This window comes from Rutilus rutilus (assembly GCF_951802725.1).
Source record: "Rutilus rutilus genome assembly, chromosome: 18".
Taxonomy (NCBI): Eukaryota; Metazoa; Chordata; class Actinopteri; order Cypriniformes; family Leuciscidae; genus Rutilus; species Rutilus rutilus.
In genome coordinates this window covers 10,276,750-10,295,590 of record NC_140231.1, presented here as the reverse complement: position 1 = coordinate 10,295,590, position 18,841 = coordinate 10,276,750, and the positions used below count along the sequence as shown (strand labels likewise).

Below are 18,841 nucleotides of genomic sequence, written 5' to 3'. Positions count from 1 at the left end.
TGAATAGACAATGATTGTATTAAAATGTCTGATTTTTTTTTTTTTTTTTGTGTGTGTGTGTGTGTGTGTGGCTGGTTTGATTTATTTTGCTTTGTCTGATGTAACTGTGCACCCTGATAATAAATACAGTTTTCACTGAAAGTTCGTTGTTTATAGGTCACGTTTAGTCCCATTGAGGCATAGGACCAAACAAAATTAATGAACAGCATCATCATACGGTTCTATGTTGTGTTTGAACATATTTTATATATACATACACTATATTGCAAAGGTTTTGGGACATCTGCCTTTACATGCACTTGAACTTTAATGACATCCCATTCTTAATCTGTAGGGTTTAATATGGATTTAACATGTTGGCCCACCCTTTGCAGCAAAACAGCTTCAACTCTTCTGGGAAGACTTTCCACAAGGTTTAGGAGTGTGTTTATTGTAATTTTTTGACCATTCTTCTAGAAGTGCATTTGTGAGGCCAGGCACTGATGTTGGATGAGATGGATGGCTCTCAGTCTCCACTTTAATTCATCCCAAAGGTGTTCTCTATCGGGTTGAGGTCAGGACTCTGTGCAGGACAGTCAACTCACTCATTCATGTCTTTATGGACCTTGCTTTGTGCACTGGTGCGCAGTCATGTTGGAACAAGAAGAGGCCATCCCCAAACTGTTCCCACAAGTTTGGGAGCATGAAATTGTCCAAAATGTCTTGGTATGCTAAAGCATTAAGAGTTCCTTTCACTGGAACTAAGGGGCCAAGCCTAACCCCTGAAAAACAAACCCACACCATAATCCCCCCTCCACCAAACTTTACACTTGGCACAATGCAGTCAGGCAAGTACCGTTCTCCCGGCAACCGCCAAACCCAGAGTCGTCCATCGAATTGCCAGAGAAGCGTGAATCGTCACTCCAGAGAACACGTCTGCTGCTGTAGAGTCCAGTGGCGGTGTGCTTTACTGCATCTGACGCTTTGCATTGCACTTGGTGATGTAAGGCTTGGATGCAGCTGCTCGGACATGGAAACCCATTCCACAAAGCTCTCTACACACTGTTCTTGAGCTAATCTGAAGGCCACATGAAGTTTGGAGGTCTGTAGCTATTGACTCTGCAGAAAGTTGGCGACTCCTGTGCACTGTGCGACTCAGCATGCGCTGACCCAGCTCTGTGATTTTACATGGCCTACCACTCCGTGGCTGTGTTGCTGTTGTTCCCATTTGCTTCCATTTTGTTATAATACCACTAACAGTTGACCTTGGAATATTTAGTAGTGAGGAAATTTCATGAATGGACTTATTGCACCGGTGGCAACTTATCACGGTCCCACGCTTGAATTCACTGAGATCCTGAGAGCGACCCATTCTTTCACAAATGTTTGTAGAAGCAGTCAGCATGTTTAGGTGCTTGATGATGTTATACAACAGTGGCCATGGAAGTGATCGGAACACCTGAATTCAATGATTTGGAGGGGTGTCCCAATACTTTTTACAATATAGTGTATATTTCCTCATGAGTTATTAATGCAGCTTATAGGTTAGAGTCATTTGATTAAAAAAAAGTGTGATGCATTTTTCAATGATATTATGAGATCATCATTGTGTTGCAATCAGGCATGGAAGAAACATTGCACCTCCATGCCAAGGGTTGAACAGTTTGGCCACCTGCCCAGATCTTTAACAATCAGACTTACACCTACATGCCAAGTTGTGGCGTACAATCGGCAGAATTCAAAGGTATTTTCTTTGAAAATGTTACATTCATGAATATTAAAATATTGCAAGAAATCGTAATAAGTTAAACATGAAAAGGGTCTAGTTTCACCAAAAAGCACATATTTTCAAAAAGACAGTTGATGGTAGCAACTGACCTCCATACATAGTATTGTTTTTCCTACTGTGGTAGTCAATTGCTACCGTCAACTGTCTGGTTACCAACATTCATCAAAATATCTTCTTTTGTGTTCAGCAAAAGAAAGAAACTCATACAGGTTTGGAACAACTTTAGGGTGAGTAAATAATGACAGAATTTTCATTTTTGTGTGAACTGTCCCTTTAATAAATGTGCCAATCCTTTTTTAAACAGTGTACAGGTGTGGGCCTCCCTGTTGCTCCTTTCAGATATTTGAGCTTAGGGAGGAGTGATTGAGAAAACACGCCTCTTCTCATTTATACAACATTACTGGAGAAACTTCAGGAGTCGGTCAGCGGCGCGCACACGGGCTTCGCAAACTTCACACACACATTCATATCAATGATAATTCTTTTTTAATTTTCTGGACTTACACAAACGCAGAAATGACTCTACCATACTCCCAAAGCGTGAGGACAATGAATACCGTGACCGTCGGGGAACCGAGCACACAGACTATCTTGAGAACCTCTCCTGTCGGGATAAACGACGGTTCGACGACTTATCGCACGGTAACCCTCGCTGGATCTCAGCTGCAACCAACCTCTAATGTCGGGATAAACGACGGTTCGACGACTTATCGCACGGTAACTCTCGCTGGATCTCAGCTGCAACCAACCTCTAATGTCGGGATAAACGACGGTTCGACGACTTATCGCACGGTAACCCTCGCTGGATCTCAGCTGCAACAAACCTCTCCTGTCGGGATAAGCGAAGGAACGACTTACCGCACGGTAACCCTTGCTGGGTCTCAACAACTACAGCCCGTCCAGTACATTAACAACCAAATGCAGGGGAACGTGATGTACGGAGGCGCGCGTTACCTGATGCCCATGCAGCAGCAGCAGCAGCAGCGGCCCGCGGAGTACGTGTACCTGAATCAGGCGCCGGCGCAGCGCGTCATGCAACAAGTGTACGTTCAGAACGCTCAGCCCATGAGCGTCAGCAGCGTCGACGAGACCGACTACAGACAAGTTGTGAGTGTTTATTTATGCTTCCTTTTGCTTTACAGTAGTATCTAAATAGTTAATATCATTTACTACTACTCAATCTAGCTATATAGGGGTCCAGGTAGTTTGGAAAAGTGGAGAAAATGACCAAAATTGACAGAAGATACTGCTGATGCTGTTGTGTCGATACAGCTGTATTGGAGTTTGACAGCAGCAGCACATAGTTCCCCTAATATCAGAAATATAAATTTAAAATGAATGTGCTAATGCAGTTTCCCTACTTTTTTTTTTTTCTTTTTTCTTTTTTGAGTCACGGTAACCTCTTCAAAATTTTCAATAACTTGTGGCACCCTACACTAGTGTTGTCACGATACTGGAATTTCTAACCTCGATACAATAACTTGAAAAGTGTCGATATTCAATACCATTTTCGATACCATGGGAAAGAACAGCTGTATCTGTCATATAGATATTTTTTATATTTTCTCATTTTTGTTCATTAATTGAAAACCTAGGAAATCAATAGGCTAATGACAGATTTCTATGTAGGCATGTATGTATATATATATATATATATATATATATATATATATATATATATATATATATTGCTCAGTTATTTTTAACTATCTCACCTAAATGTTTCAATGAATTCAAGAGTCAATGTTGTGTTTTACAATGTGCTAATTTTGTTGCAATAGCACAAGATGTCTTTTTCTCTGCTTTTTTTAAATCAAACTAAGTAAACAGCAATAAAATAAGAACAAATTACACAAATGACTAAGGATAGCACAAATAAATACTACAGAATAAAGATGCTTTCACTCTAAGACCTGACTCACGTATACACGTGCTTTCTTTCTGAACTATTTACATTCACTTATTATTATTATGATTATTATTATTTTTTTTTATTTTTTGAGTATTTGTCCGTTTAAGCGTAAACGGACAAATACGGTAACTCGTCCGTTTAAGCGAGTTTGGCACTTGCAAACTTTATGAGAGCTTTATGTGCACGCTTTAAATGTGAACGCAAATGAAAAATTAAAATGATGAAAAACTCTCGCAATCCTGCACTGACCAATCAGACCAATCTTTCTTATGATTTGCATTTTTACTATCCATTTGTCTGTGTTCTTTGCTATCATTAGAGACATTAGAGATTGGTGGTGTATATGTTAAATGCTACATATTTTAGCAAGGATGTTTTAAGGATTTTTACACGGCAACCCTGCTCTCACCAGGCGCAGCACCCCGGTTGGGAATCACTGTACTAATGTAATGGAGGCCAGAGTTGTGCAGATAAACCTCACTGCCTTGATCTCAAGAGGATATTGGATATTGGATCCCAATGAATATCTTAAGGGTATACCTGGACCAAAGATGGAAAGGATTGCTCAATTAAGCTACGTTATGTGACTTCAAAATTGTTCAATTACCAAAATTTGAATAATGAGAAAGTCAGGCTAACGTATGCAGTGAAAGATGTCATAGTAGCTTGCCTTGAAGCAACAACAACTGAAACTCAAACCGAAAATAGTTAGCAAGCAAAAATGGAAAGTGACAGTGCCATAATATAACATGAATCAACGTCGACATGGCTTTTCAGAAATACGTTTTAGTTTGCATAGCATCACATTTTAGTTTTAAAGTTTGCCAAACTTAACATCCAAATCAGCCGAATAAGTGAGTGTTGAAAAATGCAGTCTACTGTTGCTAAATTGAGGGACGTGCCTAATATTAAACTGTCATTAAAAAAAATGAAGCCGCTGTTTTCCCCAGGTGGCTTTCCGTGCTCGTGCTCCGAGACGGAGCGGGACGCACATAAGCAAAGTATAGCCTAGTGTATGATTCGGATTAGCGATCTCATAGCCTACTCACAAAAATGTCAAAATGCCATTTTGGCAAGTATCCTCGTAAACAGTCGTTTGTGTTTTGACTCTTAAGTGAATGTAAACAGTTGAGAAAGAAGTGCGTAACTGTATATTGGATCGGTGCATTCGGTCTTATGCCAGGTTCACACATCACATACTCCCTTTGCAGTGCGTATACAGTACGTATTGCAGTATGTAGCCTATGCAGTGCAGAAGCAGCACGGCCTCTTGTGCTTTCACATGACACGTTTGCAGTGTGCAACTGATCTGCGGCTGTATACCACAAACACAGCATTTATTCATTATTTTTATTTTAAATACAAAATTTGTTACCGAAAAATGCTTTTTTTCTGCATCGTGATTCTCTTTGTACACAGTACCGTTGCACAATAATTTCATCGATGTATTCACGTTTAAACGCCCTAAATTTGAACCATGTATTATTCATTTAATTACTTCTAGATTTATATATCAAGTTGCTCAAGCAAGTGGTAAAACATTTAAACATGTAGCCTACTTTTCTTATTAAAATCACAAACATTTTAAACTAAAATTTACAACTGACAAAAGAGCCGACTCTCATGCCTTTCTTTTGTATTTAAATCTTCATATAAGAAATGCGGGTCAGAAAGAACTTGATTTTTCTTAAATTAATAGCCTAACTTTTGTAGCTTTAATAAGGATTAATCTAAATGTAATGTATACAGGGAAGACAACGAGGTGTTATTTTACATTTGATTACTTTTACTTAGCTACATTAGTATTACCTACCTATTAGTTTTTGCTGAAGTAGCCCATCGATAATTGTGAGATTTTACTGATATCTAAAATTACTCGTATCATGAAGACCCACTAATAATCATGTTAAATAATCATAATTATTATTATTTTTGCCATAATCAATCATTGCGTCTAATGTCAGTGTTGCCAAACTTTTGTAACATTATTTTAAAGCAGTTGTTTTCAAGAAGGCATACCCTATATAGAGTGCTGCAGCAATGACATACGGGATTTAATTTAAGTCCGCATCACACTGGTTCCTATAGAAGCTTTTTTCACAATATTTATTGTGACATTTCATCAAGCTTCCGTTAACTCTTTCCATCTTTTATTTTTCTTGAAAGAGTTATAAACACATTGAGTCTGTGAAAGTGGACTAGAGAATAGCTGAGTTTACCTGTTTGTCACTTGTTGGTGTAAAATGAAACGTACAAATATCTTGAGCTTGTGTTAAAGGGACACTTCACCCATTTGCATTAAGCTTTGTATTGTTAGAAACCCAGTCATATATTATAATAAACGTGGATTTTTCGTTCATTTTTCCCTGAGATGGGAGAAATAAGGATTTAAGTGTTTTACTTCCTGCTTATTATGACGTAAAAATCATCATTTTGCGTCATAATAAGCAGGAAGTCACATTTCATTGAAAAGTGTAGAGACTACAAACACTAGCTCCTCATTATTCCAGGGGGCGGGACCCGCTCACGCTACAGACCTATTACAGATCAGTGGGTGGGACTTCACTTTCTGAAACTGAAAGCAATATCCTCCATCTTGTTTGGAAGCTAAGCTAACAGGCACTGTGGAGCCAGCTGTGAAGATATGACAATAGCGGAGGGTAACGTTACTCAATATGATGTAGAAGAAGAGGATTTCGGAAGTCTGCTGCTCGAATCGGGTGTTTGTGGCTACCTTTACAAGCCACATTATAGCGAAGAGCAGCCGAGGCGGAAGACCTGCCTGTCGCGGACGAGAAGCCCAGACTGGCTCGAGTTAGGGCGGACTGGTGGCGCCGGTGATCTCACTATGCAACTACGAACCGCTACGAACACAGAGATAGAGTCCGTCTGCGGCAAAGAATTTCTCCTAGACGAAATCTCTGAATCAGACGAGGACACGGACGTTTGTGTTGTGAACCATCCTAGTTTCGCACGGTCGCACCGCATCTGACTGAACATCCCGGTAACGTTACCATGCAATAATTCACCATTTCGAAAGAAATACAAATGAGGAGTAATTCATTAATGAGTTCGCCAAATAACTAACGTTAGACATTTTGTGTGAAATGAATTTCAAGCTCCGGTTGTAGGTAGCTAGCCTTATGGACGGATGAGTGATTCATATGCTGTTCTGGATTAGTGGGAGTGGCTTGCGCAGCTGTGCAATGTGGTGCATTGTGGGAGTTGTTGTCTTTCATACAAATGCGTCCTGAAGTTACTTTCTTTCTTTCCTCGGTCAAGAAGGCACCAAATTCAAAATTTATTTTACATTTCGACTACATATATGACCCACTTTCAATGAAGATCAATGTTCCCATGGGTGAAGTGTCCCTTTAACCTCAGATGCGATAGAGGAACAAAAGTTTAGGTTAAAATAGTTGCAGAATTATAATAAATTTGTAGCAACAAGTTTTGTTAAATTTGGACTTTACGTTCAGAAGATACAGGTCTGAAGGTTTCTGTTAAGTTTTTCAAATATGGGCTACTCTCAAAAAATGTCATTGGTTTGACACATCAAGAATATTTTGATAACTTATTGTTATGACAGTCCTTAGATGATCCACATCAAATTTGTGTGACAACCGAACCAGTTATCTAGGACAAGTTTAACAAAAGTAAAAAAAAAATTTTTTATCTACTTTATACCAGTATAGTCTCAAAGAATTGTCGTTCCGAAGTTATTGGCAAAAATGTAAAAAAAAAATTGCCCGCCCAGTCGGCCCAACAACAGTTTCCGATAAACGGATGAAGGTTTCTGCGCATTCTGTTTTTTCAGCGTGGCAAAGTAATTTAATTCCAATTAGACTTTTATCTAACTCCATTTTATCACAACCTCGAATTTAGATTAGAAGGCCAATTGGTAATTGGCCATTTAGGAAATAATAGTTTACGCATTTGATTTATTCTATTTAACTCTTTATTGAAATTACACCCGTTCGTCCGGATTCCTATAACGCTTTGAGTCTCGAACCGGCCAGGTATACGATCTCATAATCACAAACTCGTCAGTCTTGGTCAGTAGACAGAGCTGGTTGACTAATATTCTAGACGGCTGTACTCTACTTACTAATTCTAGAATATACTATTTAGTCCCCATAGATCTGAACACACTTAAAGCTACAATATGCAAGAATTTTTTGCCGCTAGAGGGCGCTACATTCCAAACAACAACAACGGCGTAGCTTGATGACGATGTGAAGGAGCGTGGAATGATGGGAACTGTCGTTTTAAACTCCACCGTGGATGTAAATCAGTCAGACGGGAATCGAAAAATCATGTTCATGGATGAGGCTAAGTTCTATTTTTATAATGACATGCTTTTTGTGGCGAGGGGGGCATGGTTCAGCGCGGTCTGTAATGGGAGAGAGAAGAGACGAGCAAGTAGGTCAAGTGCAAATGACGAACACCCGTGTCTTATTGCTGTGATCCGCGTGGAGAGACCGCTTATAAGCCGCGCGCTGGAACGAGAGAGAGACTGGAGAGAAAATTGGACGCAGAGAAAGAAAACCGGTGGATCCGAGCTCTCATTTTTGAACTGTTTTGTGCTGTCGCGGTTGCCACGGTGAATGCGCGTTGTGCGCGACTTTTGTTTGTTTTGCTTTATTTTAATAAAGTACGAGTCCCAGTCACGCCGACCCCTGTCTTCTTCCTTCCTGACTCTTGAACCTCATCACACTTTTATTTCATTAAAATGAATTAACCGCAAGAAAAGTAAGGTTTAATACTAAATTGGTTATCATAGATGTTACTGTATGTCGAATTCATTGTTGTGATAACGCGGCGCAGTTTTACGTGTTCTAAACAATTGTTGTAAAAGTACATTCGAACATACCCACATCATTTGCCAAAATACTGATTAATCTTTATGTGTAACACATGCTATATTTATTTACATGGCCATAAACACCAGACGTGATAAACAATGTCAATAAACTAAACCCAAATCTAAAGCAATAATACTTCCCTTACATAAACATAACTATTACCAAATGCTACATTTGGAAAATATAAAATTAAGCATGCTTTGTCGACAGAACCAGCTGCAATCGGTAAAGAATAATTGTGTTCCATAACGACTGCACATTTAGATTGGTCTAACACACTGTTGTTCTAAACGGAAAACCCATTATTAGCCTCTACAGTCTAAGTATGCATGACTAATGCCAATGTGTTAGTCGGAGCTCTAAAACTTCAGTCGGTGTGCTCCTCTGCTCCACCTAAGCTGTATTTTAGTCCGTTACCAAACACGACTGTTAATTAACTTGCATTGACATAGAACATTATAACAATATGTAATCTTTCTAAGTGAACCGAGTGAAGAGAAGAATGTGTTAAGGGAAGGAAATGGTGAGAAGGAACAAATGTGAAGGAAGGACGGGAGGGAAAAAAAACGTTCCCGCAACTTCACCCTGTGGGTTGTGGAGACAAATGGCAGTATGTGTGTCCATATCTCAGGAGATCAAAGTATCTGAGGTTCTGTTTGTTGTACAGGGTCAGTGCATGTCAATTCATGAGCATTATTAATGTTTTGATGTGAATAAGGGAAAGTAGGGGTTAGTTGACAATGGCCACATAGGCTACGCTATTTCTTAACTAAGTGGTTTTGAGTTGCACGCACATGGGCGTAGATTACTTTTTATAAAAATATGTAAATTCGTCCCCCGCACTTTTTTTGTAGGGCAAGTGTGTTCACGACAAGTTGAGGTTTTCACGGGTGTATACATCCAGATTTAAAATTCAAAGAGTCAAGATAGTCTATACGTGAGTTTCACGTTTCCATGGTAATCAGTCACTCGTGCATCACGACACTCCCATGCTCGCACCCGCGTTGTATCCAAGGGGGTAATCCATCAGCCGGAAACTGAAGCTTCCCCGGGGGCCGCCATTGATTAGCAGACCATCACCTGCTGTTCCATTGACTCCCATTCATTTTGGCGTCACTTTGACAGCGAATAACTTTACATCTGAGGTGTTTAAAGACTCTTAAATCCATTGTTTATTTCTAAAGAAACACGGAAATGTATAAAAGGCTCCATTACCTTGTATCTTACGTTATGGCCCCGTAGAAGCCGTTTTTGTAAAAATAGGCTAACGATTGCGTCATAACCACGCGACTCTCTGTCGCACAGTAGAGAAATTACCGTATGGACAGGAGGAGAAGCTCGCAGGCAATCGGGGGGACGTGGAGGCAAAATGACAAAATAATTCATCAGAATACTTAGCAAAAGTTGCTCCTGCTCCTAGCTCGTGGACACCTCCTACTCTGCAAGTTTCGGAAGGGAATGATTCAGATTTCTCTTGGCACAGCTACTAGAAGACAGACAGGTTGCTCACGTCACATCCACGTCGTCAAGCTCAGTTTGAGTCTGCGCAGTACGGTCAGCCATCAGGAAGTGAGTGCTTCTAATTGACTTCACTTGTCTCCGTTGAAGTCTATGGGGTCGCTGTGTCCATTTATTTTACTGTCTATGTATGTCTTATAATCCATCATTTTCATAGAGGTCGCAATGAGTTCAAAACGGCAAAAAACTCTTCACTCCGTTTTCCCGAAAAAGTCAAGCACTGTAAGTTGTCATGTGGTATCCGAATTGTTGCACAATGATGAATGACACTGCCTATTTCTCGAGTTGAATAATTAACAAGTTTTGTTGGAAATTTTAAATATTCACTACCCGTACAAACGTGCAATGATTTTCAGTCTTTTTTTATTTGTAATGTCTTTTATTTTCACAGATATGTAATCAAAGCCCTTCAAATTAGAATAAAGATGGTGATTGTTAATGCTTAATTTGGATTTTCATGCATTAACAGCCACTATCTATTTGCTTGAATCATGCAGCGTTGTAACGTGTAGCCTACATGATGTTTACCATATATAATTTGGTAACACTTTACAATTAGATAAAAAAAAATTTTTAGACAAACTTTAAGTTGTCTTGAAAAAGCCTAACCAGAAAGTTTGAAGTTGTTTTAAAAGCTTGAAGTTTGACGTAGCCTACACAAAAAAACTATTTGAAATATGTAAACCATATACAATACTAGGCTATGTGCAGTATAAAGTACAGAACATCTTTCTTTCTTTCTTTCTTTCTTTCTTTCTTTCTTTCTTTCTTTCTTTCTTTAAACATAAATAGCATATTAAGCCAATTAAAGGGATACTCCACTTTTTTCGGAAATAAGCTCATTTTACATCTCCCCCAGAGTTAAACAGTTGAGTTTTACCGTTTTAGAATCCATTCAGCCGAACTCCGGGTCTGACGGTACCACTTTTAGCATAGCTTAGCACAGATCATTGATTCTGATGAGTCCAGTAGCATTTCTTTCAAAATGACCAAAGAGTTTCAATATTTTTCCTATTTAAAACTTGACTCTTCTGTAGTTAAACCGTGTACTAAGATCGACGGAAAATGAAAAGTTGCGATTTTCTAAGCCTATATGGCTAGGAACTACTCTCATTCCGGCGTAATAATCAAGGAACTGTGTGGCCGTACCATGGGTGCAGCAGGCGTAATGATATGACGCAGCGCCTGAAAATAGTCCCCAGCTCGGTAACTTCTTCCAACGTGACCGGGACTAAGTTTGTCTAACCTATTAGACCTATTTTCAGGCGCTGCGTCATATCATTACGCCTGCTGCACTCATGGTACAGCCGCACAGTTCCTTGATTATTACGCCGGAATGAGAGTAGTTCCTAGCCATATAGGCTTAGAAAATCGCAACTTTTCATTTTCCGTCGATCTTAGTACACGGTTTAACTACAGAAGAGTCAAGTTTTAAATAGGAAAAATATTGAAACTCTTTGGTCATTTTGAAAGAAATGCTACTGGACTCATCAGAATCAATGATCTGTGCTAAGCTATGCTAAAAGTGGTACCGTCAGACCCGGAGTTCGGCTGAATGGATTCTAAAACGGTAAAACTCAACTGTTTAACTCTGGGGGAGATGTAAAATGAGCTTATTTCCGAAAAAAGTGGAGTATCCCTTTAAGCAAAAACCTGTCAACAAAGGTCTGCAAAAAAAAAAAAAAAAAAACTGGTATAATGCTTGGCATTCTGTCACCCTCACTTTTGAAATGATGGCTACGCCCCTGTGCACGCACAAATAAATACATGTTTCTCTATGTTGGTTTCAAACATCTATAAATGTGAATTCTGGCTTCCAATCTAAAATTACAATTTCATCCTTTTATATCCTAACATGTCCTGCTATTGGTCAGTGCATGTTCTTTAACTTTTTCTTTCTGTCAAATAATAACCTTCAATAGGTTTTTTTGTAATCAACAAAGTTTGTTTATTCACTGGAGTAAAAAGTGTGACAACTAGCTCCCCAGTCCCAACAAATGAAATTATGAATCTTTACTGTATATTGCCTATATTATACATATAATAGTTTAAAATGTTTGTTAATGTTAATAATTTAGTTATAAAGTTAGCCTTTTCCCCTTGTACCTTTTAGATTTTTATCTAATTTTAATAGACACACCAAAACCACATGAAAAAAAGTTGTGCACAATGCAATTCTTTTTTTTCCCTTTAAGCACAAGACAAAACATGTTCAAGAAGCCTGATTCATTCATGTTTTCTTTTTCAGAACATAAATGGACAAACCTCTTTCTACAGCCATTCATCCAGTCCCATCAAGAGCCCTGAACCATCTGAGGTAATAAAATAACATGTACTATGTTTGCAAACAGGCATATATTCACTAACATATAAGGCTGAATACTGTTTGTATGAAATCATATGGTTAGCAGTAGCACACAAACACACACAAACACCTAAAGTTACCCTTGACCTCTTGACTTTCATGCCTTTATGCGGAATACATGAGCAATAGTTACTGTATTACACATGCTTTCCTCTAGGTTTGTTCATGCCTCTGGCTTGCTAGATGAGCTGGTAGAACTAGCTTTACTGTAAGGCAGGCTTTGGTGTGTATGTGTAGTTGCACGCACATGCTAATATGACCGCGTTTGAGTACAAGTGCAGTACCTGCAGGGTTTAGGGTGTGTCTCAGAGAAAGAATGGACTCTGTAATTCCCAGAGGAGACAGTGTGTTAACACCCATTTAGATTGGGCCCGACAATAGTCATAATATTGCAAGGAAAGTGTTAGAGGGAGTTGTCCTTTATCGCAACTGTTGCTGTCAACCAGCCTGCAGGTGATTAGAAAATGACAGGTATATAAAAGAGCTTAAATGTGTTTTCATAACATACAGTCGAGCTGTGGTCACACTGAGGTTTTATGTAGTGTATCAAGAAAACAGCAGTGTCAGTGAATTGTCATTTACATTCAAGTTGCAATATTTTAAATTATGCAAAAAGTGTCTAAATAATTCTTTAATTGTGTGTATGAGATTTCACAGATAAATATAATAATCTTGAAATTTCAATAGATATGTCATCCACACTACTTTCATGCAACACTAAGAAATAAGGGATGATTTTATTGTTTTGTTTTGTATTGAGCCGAGCAGTTAGGCCATGTGTCCACCGAAGTGTTTTTAGCCAGCTGAAAACACCAGACGCTCTTCTGAAAATGCCTTGCTGCGTTTTTTTTCAGTTGAAATGCTTTGGTTGCTCTGATACGAAATATCCGCCGAAGTGCAACTAGTATGTGATTTCACAGATAATTTGTTTCTATATATAAAATGACAATACAATGAAAAGTGTTTGCTTTGGCTCTTGCTTTAAATGATTTTGTTCTGTTGTTGTGCTTGTTTTTGTCGTCTGTTGCCATTGTACAAGCCGAATGTGGCGGTTTATCGGTGTGGTATTTGTCCCTCCCCTCTTCCACTGTGATTGGACGGCTGGGTAAAAAGTAGGGGTGTGCACGAATAGTCGAATATTCAAATATCTGATCTGTAATTATTATTCGAAAAATAAAAATGCTATTCAAATTTTGATAAATATGTTCAGGGCTCTAGAGTGCGACCAATTTGGTCGCATATGCGGCCAAATTTTGTAAGTGTGCGACTAACATTTTTCCTAGGTCGCACCGGTGCACCTAACGTCCTCACATCCGCTGCCTCTGCACGAACGTTTGTTGGCGTTTGTTCTCCTTTGACGGAACTCACACTCTTCTCTCACGCGATGCCACAGCTCGCACAACACGACAGCCCTGCTTAATGAGTGACGACGGAGGACAGAATTAAACATTCAAACGTAGCCTGGTTACACTTAAGGTCTGTTATATTAGTCTGATTTTATTTTAAATTTCGGCTTCCAAAGATTATAAAAAATAATATATTGAGGTAACTTAAAACCATTAAAAACTATCTACGCGCAACTTCTTCCCTTCGCAGCATTACGCTGTCATTTCTCCCTAAAACTCAGAATCAGAATCAGCACGATCGGTGATTGTTGTAAATGCAGTCTAGCTACTGTTGCTAAATTGCGGGACGCGTTTAATAATTGAAAGAGCTATTAAAAACACAAAAATCTGCGCAAGAGATGTTGTTCGCATGGCGGCGCGCGCTCCGAAACAGTCATAGACAAGCAAATTATACTTTCGGTTTCATGTGCAGATTGTGCGCGTCTAAACGATCAATTGTACACAAAAGCGTGTCAAAATTACCGGCTTTGAGATTCACTAAAAACAGTTTATGTCTTAAATGGACGTAGTTATGGAAACAGTTGGGAGAATATGGTGCATCAGTAGCCTATTAGAGCTGCACCCGGTCTTAAAGGGGCCGCAGTCTAATAAACATGCTGACGATTGCGCCATTACTGCAAATCAAACAACAAGAGAAAAATCACTCACAGCTCTCGAAAGAATAACTTCAGCTTTAATAAGCATTAATCTATTTATGATAAATTTTACAGTGTTATTTTACATTTTATTACTTTATTAGATTTCTTAGACCATGCCTGAACAGTAGTAGGCCTTCCTGAAATTAAAGCACTGTGTAGGCCTATATAAAGTGTATCTTTGTTTAATGGTTTATCTTTTGTTTATCTATTGTTTATCTTTGTTTATTATATATAAAACAAAAAGAACCATAAGAATACAGTTAAAGTACTGTATCGATAAGCAGTATCGGTAAGAGTAGGAATACCGTTAATAATTGTGCTTCAAAAAATAAATAAAAGTTTTTACCTACACCTTCTTGTTTAAATTCATTTACATAATATATATGAATGTGTATAGAGCGTGATAAAAAGGTGACCTTAAAATTGTGGCGTTAAAGGTGATACATCCGAGGAAAAATGTGGGTGCACCCAAATTTTGTGCTGGTGCACCTAAATAAAAAAGTTAGGCGCACCAGTGCAACCAAGGCAAAAAGTTAGTCTGGAGCCCTGATGTTGCTTTGTTGGTCGTAAGGGAGTGAAATCCTAAGCACGCGAACTAAAACTCATAGTTATAGCTAAATGCACTGTTACGCTTTGAAACTTGTTAACAAGTTGGTTGTATTTGATCACAGAATGTCGTCGTCTGCCTCTGGCGCATCGAAGTTTGGAATTACTTTGATCAAATGGATCAACATGACGTGTGGATACATTAGCCCTATTCGCACGGGATTAGTATTACCTGGCGACCTCTAGTCATTTGTAATAATTGCGGAGGTTGCCTGTGATCTTAATCCCGTGCGAATCTGCCATGTCTGTAATTTGTAAAGTAAAAATTCCCCCGCAAACCTACCAGATTTCGCTGAACACCGAGGTCCTGTGATAATATTAGTCCTTTGCGAATCGGCATCTCTGCGATTTGGCGGGGTAGTATATAATTTTTTCAAGGTTTTTGTTTCCTGTTCCCCGTTTTTTAATCCATCTTTCATGAAGAATGGAGGCTGCGTTGGAGTGTTTTGATAGTATTTTGCGATATGACCATAAGTTTACATAAGTTGTGCACCATACAACTATACAATTTGCTGAAAGAGAAAGCTGAAAACCATCAGAAGACTGAAAACAAAGATGATTAGATGGAGATGGATGACATGTATAGCAGCATGCAGTATGAAACACTCTTCTGTTTATGATATATCATACAGCTAAAGACATTTCCAATCAATAGCCTATCCAAAATACACAAAGCATTGACATCATATCCGGGAGATTCTAGTAAAATCACAGGCTTCGCTTATCCCGTGCCAATGTGCCACACGAAATTCAGATGTGGGGTAGGGTGACCACCATCAAACAAACCAAATGTGGGACGATTAATAAGTTTGTGTGGGACATGTTTAGCCTGACTACGTCAGACTTCGTACTTCCACTCAATTTCAGTTCGCTTCTGTACACAGTCTGAGATAGCGACCTATCTCCCAGTTTTCCTCCGGCCTCAAAACAGCCGGCCAATCAACGAACAGAGGGCGGGCTGAGAGCCGTGACGTGGGCGCTGATTGTACCGTGGATGCGTAGATTTACTTCACATAATCTGCAAAAGTCGTTCACAGCCATGTTCACTCCGGTATTTCGCTCTATGGTTTTGTTTTCGCATCATACAAGTGTTTACAGTGGAAGTTCGATGCGGCTGAGCCGGCGTATAACACACGTCATAACCAAACGTTATGTGATTGGCTTACGGGTAACCAATGATTTTATACTTCAGACAACAATGAAATCACATGAAATCCAAACACCAGTCGAATGAGGAAAGACAGCTGTCCATCACTGCATTCACGACTGAGTGAGCCGAGAAGATAACTTATCTGAGAGCAAAATGATGTCGAGACATATGCTTCCTTTAAGTTTGGTCGAGGGAGACAGGTTTAAAAGGGCGGTCGATTATGATTTTACTTTTTTAACTTAAGTTAGTGTGTAATGTTGCTGTTTGAGCATAAACAACATCTGCAAAGTTACAATCCTCAAAGTTCAAAGCAAAGGGAGATATTTGCTTTTAAAGAAATCGCTTTTTAAGGACTACAACAAACGGCTGGTAGAGACTACACAACATTCCTCCCGTGTTAGTGACATCACTAAAATTTACATAAACCCCGCCCCCGGAACACGATTTATAGATTATCAAGACAGAATATGCTAATCAATGACTCGAAGATAAGCTACATAAATTCATCAACTAACCATTCAGAAATGTCCTGTTGCATTCTACATGTTGTCACTTCTTCTTGATTCTCTCCATCATTGTCTGAATCCGGTTATAAAACATAAAAGGCTAAAAGTTTTTTTAATTTTCAGTGCATGTCTGTGTGAGTGCAAGCTGTTGTAGCTCCGCCCCCTGTGCCGGGAGCAGCAGCTCATTTGCATTTAAAGGAACAGACACAAAACGGTGTGTTTTTGCTCACCCTCAAAAAGTGACAATTTTAACATGCTATATAAAAATATCTGTGGGGTATTTTGAGCTAGAACTTCACATACACACTCTGGGGACATCAAAGACTTATTTTACATCTTGTGAAAAGGGCATTATACCACCCCTTTAAGAGCAGAAAACACAAAGCGCTGTAAGAAACTTCGCTTAGCACACCGTTATCGGTGTCTCTGAAGCGTCTGTCGGTGGAGCGCATTAACTTTTTTCCCATTCGCTCTGCTTCAGCCAAACAGATACAGTTTGTTCTTTGTTTCTTTTGGTTGGCCAGACTTCAGCCGAAGCTCAGCATAATGCTGTTTGACGCACAAAAAAAACAGCGCCAGAATTAAGCCAGAAGTGCCGAATGTAAGCCAGACTCGGCCCAGACTTTGTTGCTATCTGGGATGCATTTGTTCTGTATATTTTATTGTTTACACATATTGTTTAATGTTTTCAACTAAAAGCTATAATGTAAGCTTGTTGTGTATATTTTCTATTCATAATCTTGTTCAAAAATGATGACAAAAACGTAATGTTAAAAAAATAATGGGTCTCATTCACTAAGCATGCTTACAAACGATTTTATGAACAAATCACGATTCACGAAAAATTCGAAATTTACAGAAAAATATAGAAACAACTGAAACCACACGTACGGTTACTCTGTACAGCCTTATAATCGTGTTAAGAAATTATATTTCATCCTATCTTGACTATAATTATATTGAAGTATATTGCATACTCTGAGTGAAATACATGCTTAAGTCACCCCGGGGGAATAACCTGTCGTTTTAACTTCGGTACTACGTATCAGAAGAATTTTTTTACTTGTAAGTTGTTATCTGTTCAGGTTCCTATCAGTTTTATTTTTAACACGGTCTCTATGGGCACTGCCAGTTCATTCTGTTTTGAACCCTTGAATGTGAAGGTCTAGTGCTAAGGTTAAGTCGTCATCGGTCTTTCATATGGCCTATCCTAAAGTTTGAAAAGCATCACACTCAAGCTGTCATAGGGTTGTGCTCGCAAACATGCTGGGACAGGAGTTGGGAGCACATCATAAGCTTCGAGTTTCGTTCACAAAGGAGGATTTAGTTGTGATTAGGCGTATTGCACTCAACACATTTAGGTTGAATTGTAGAGTTGTAATGTGAGATAGCATTGAAAATTGGTTTTCACCAAAACATAATTTCATCGAGCTGATGCAGGCACAATGATGAATATAAAAATGGGCTTTAGTGCGTGAGAATCTTATACGAACAAACTGTAACTTTATGCTGTGGTTCTTTTGAAGAATTCTTGCATCAGATTTATGCTATCCGAGGAGAGGTGAGGATTGTTTAGCAAGCAGTCTTTAGTCCATGAACATACAGACACAAGGATTATCCAAACAAGAAGCCAATAGTAGTAATCCAAACTGACGTTACGGGAGACTTTACAACAAGTGTACAACGACTGACAAACACTGATTAAAAACATGGGGGTGTTTAACTATATACGCAAGAATACAAGATGCAAATGAAGTAACCATGAAGACTGACAAGGGTAATTATGGAAACTAACCAGACGGAAATGGAAACAAAGGAAACAGGAACAAATGCACCGAAAATGGAACCAGAAATATCAAGGCAACAGAATAACAAAATAAGAGTCCTTGAACCGTGACAGTAGTGGGTTTAGCTAGCTGTTTTGTTGACTATTATTTGATATTGCACTTTTACAGATCAATTATCTTGCGTCTCCACTGGAATAGTTTTACATAAGTTTCAAGTTTTTAATAATTATATTTAAAATTAATTTTGCCTTGTACATATTTTCTTTAATAAAAGCAAATTTGGAAATGGCTTGTAATTATGATTTTATACATTTTATTAT

At 38.8% G+C, this 18,841-nt stretch overlaps 1 protein-coding gene across 2 annotated transcripts in view; it reads left to right on the top strand.

Moving 5' to 3' along the window:
• The first annotated feature begins 55 nt into the window (after window positions 1-55).
• Window positions 56-18,841, top strand: part of pof1b (POF1B actin binding protein) — a 37,182-nt gene continuing 18,396 nt past the window's right edge. For both annotated transcript variants that reach the window (XM_084386924.1, XM_084386925.1), the window contains exons 1-2: window positions 56-2,875; window positions 12,312-12,380. In XM_084386924.1, coding sequence (XP_084243050.1) covers window positions 2,285-2,875; window positions 12,312-12,380 — 660 coding nt within the window. In that variant the 5' untranslated portion in view covers window positions 56-2,284. The remainder of the gene's footprint in view (window positions 2,876-12,311; window positions 12,381-18,841) is intronic.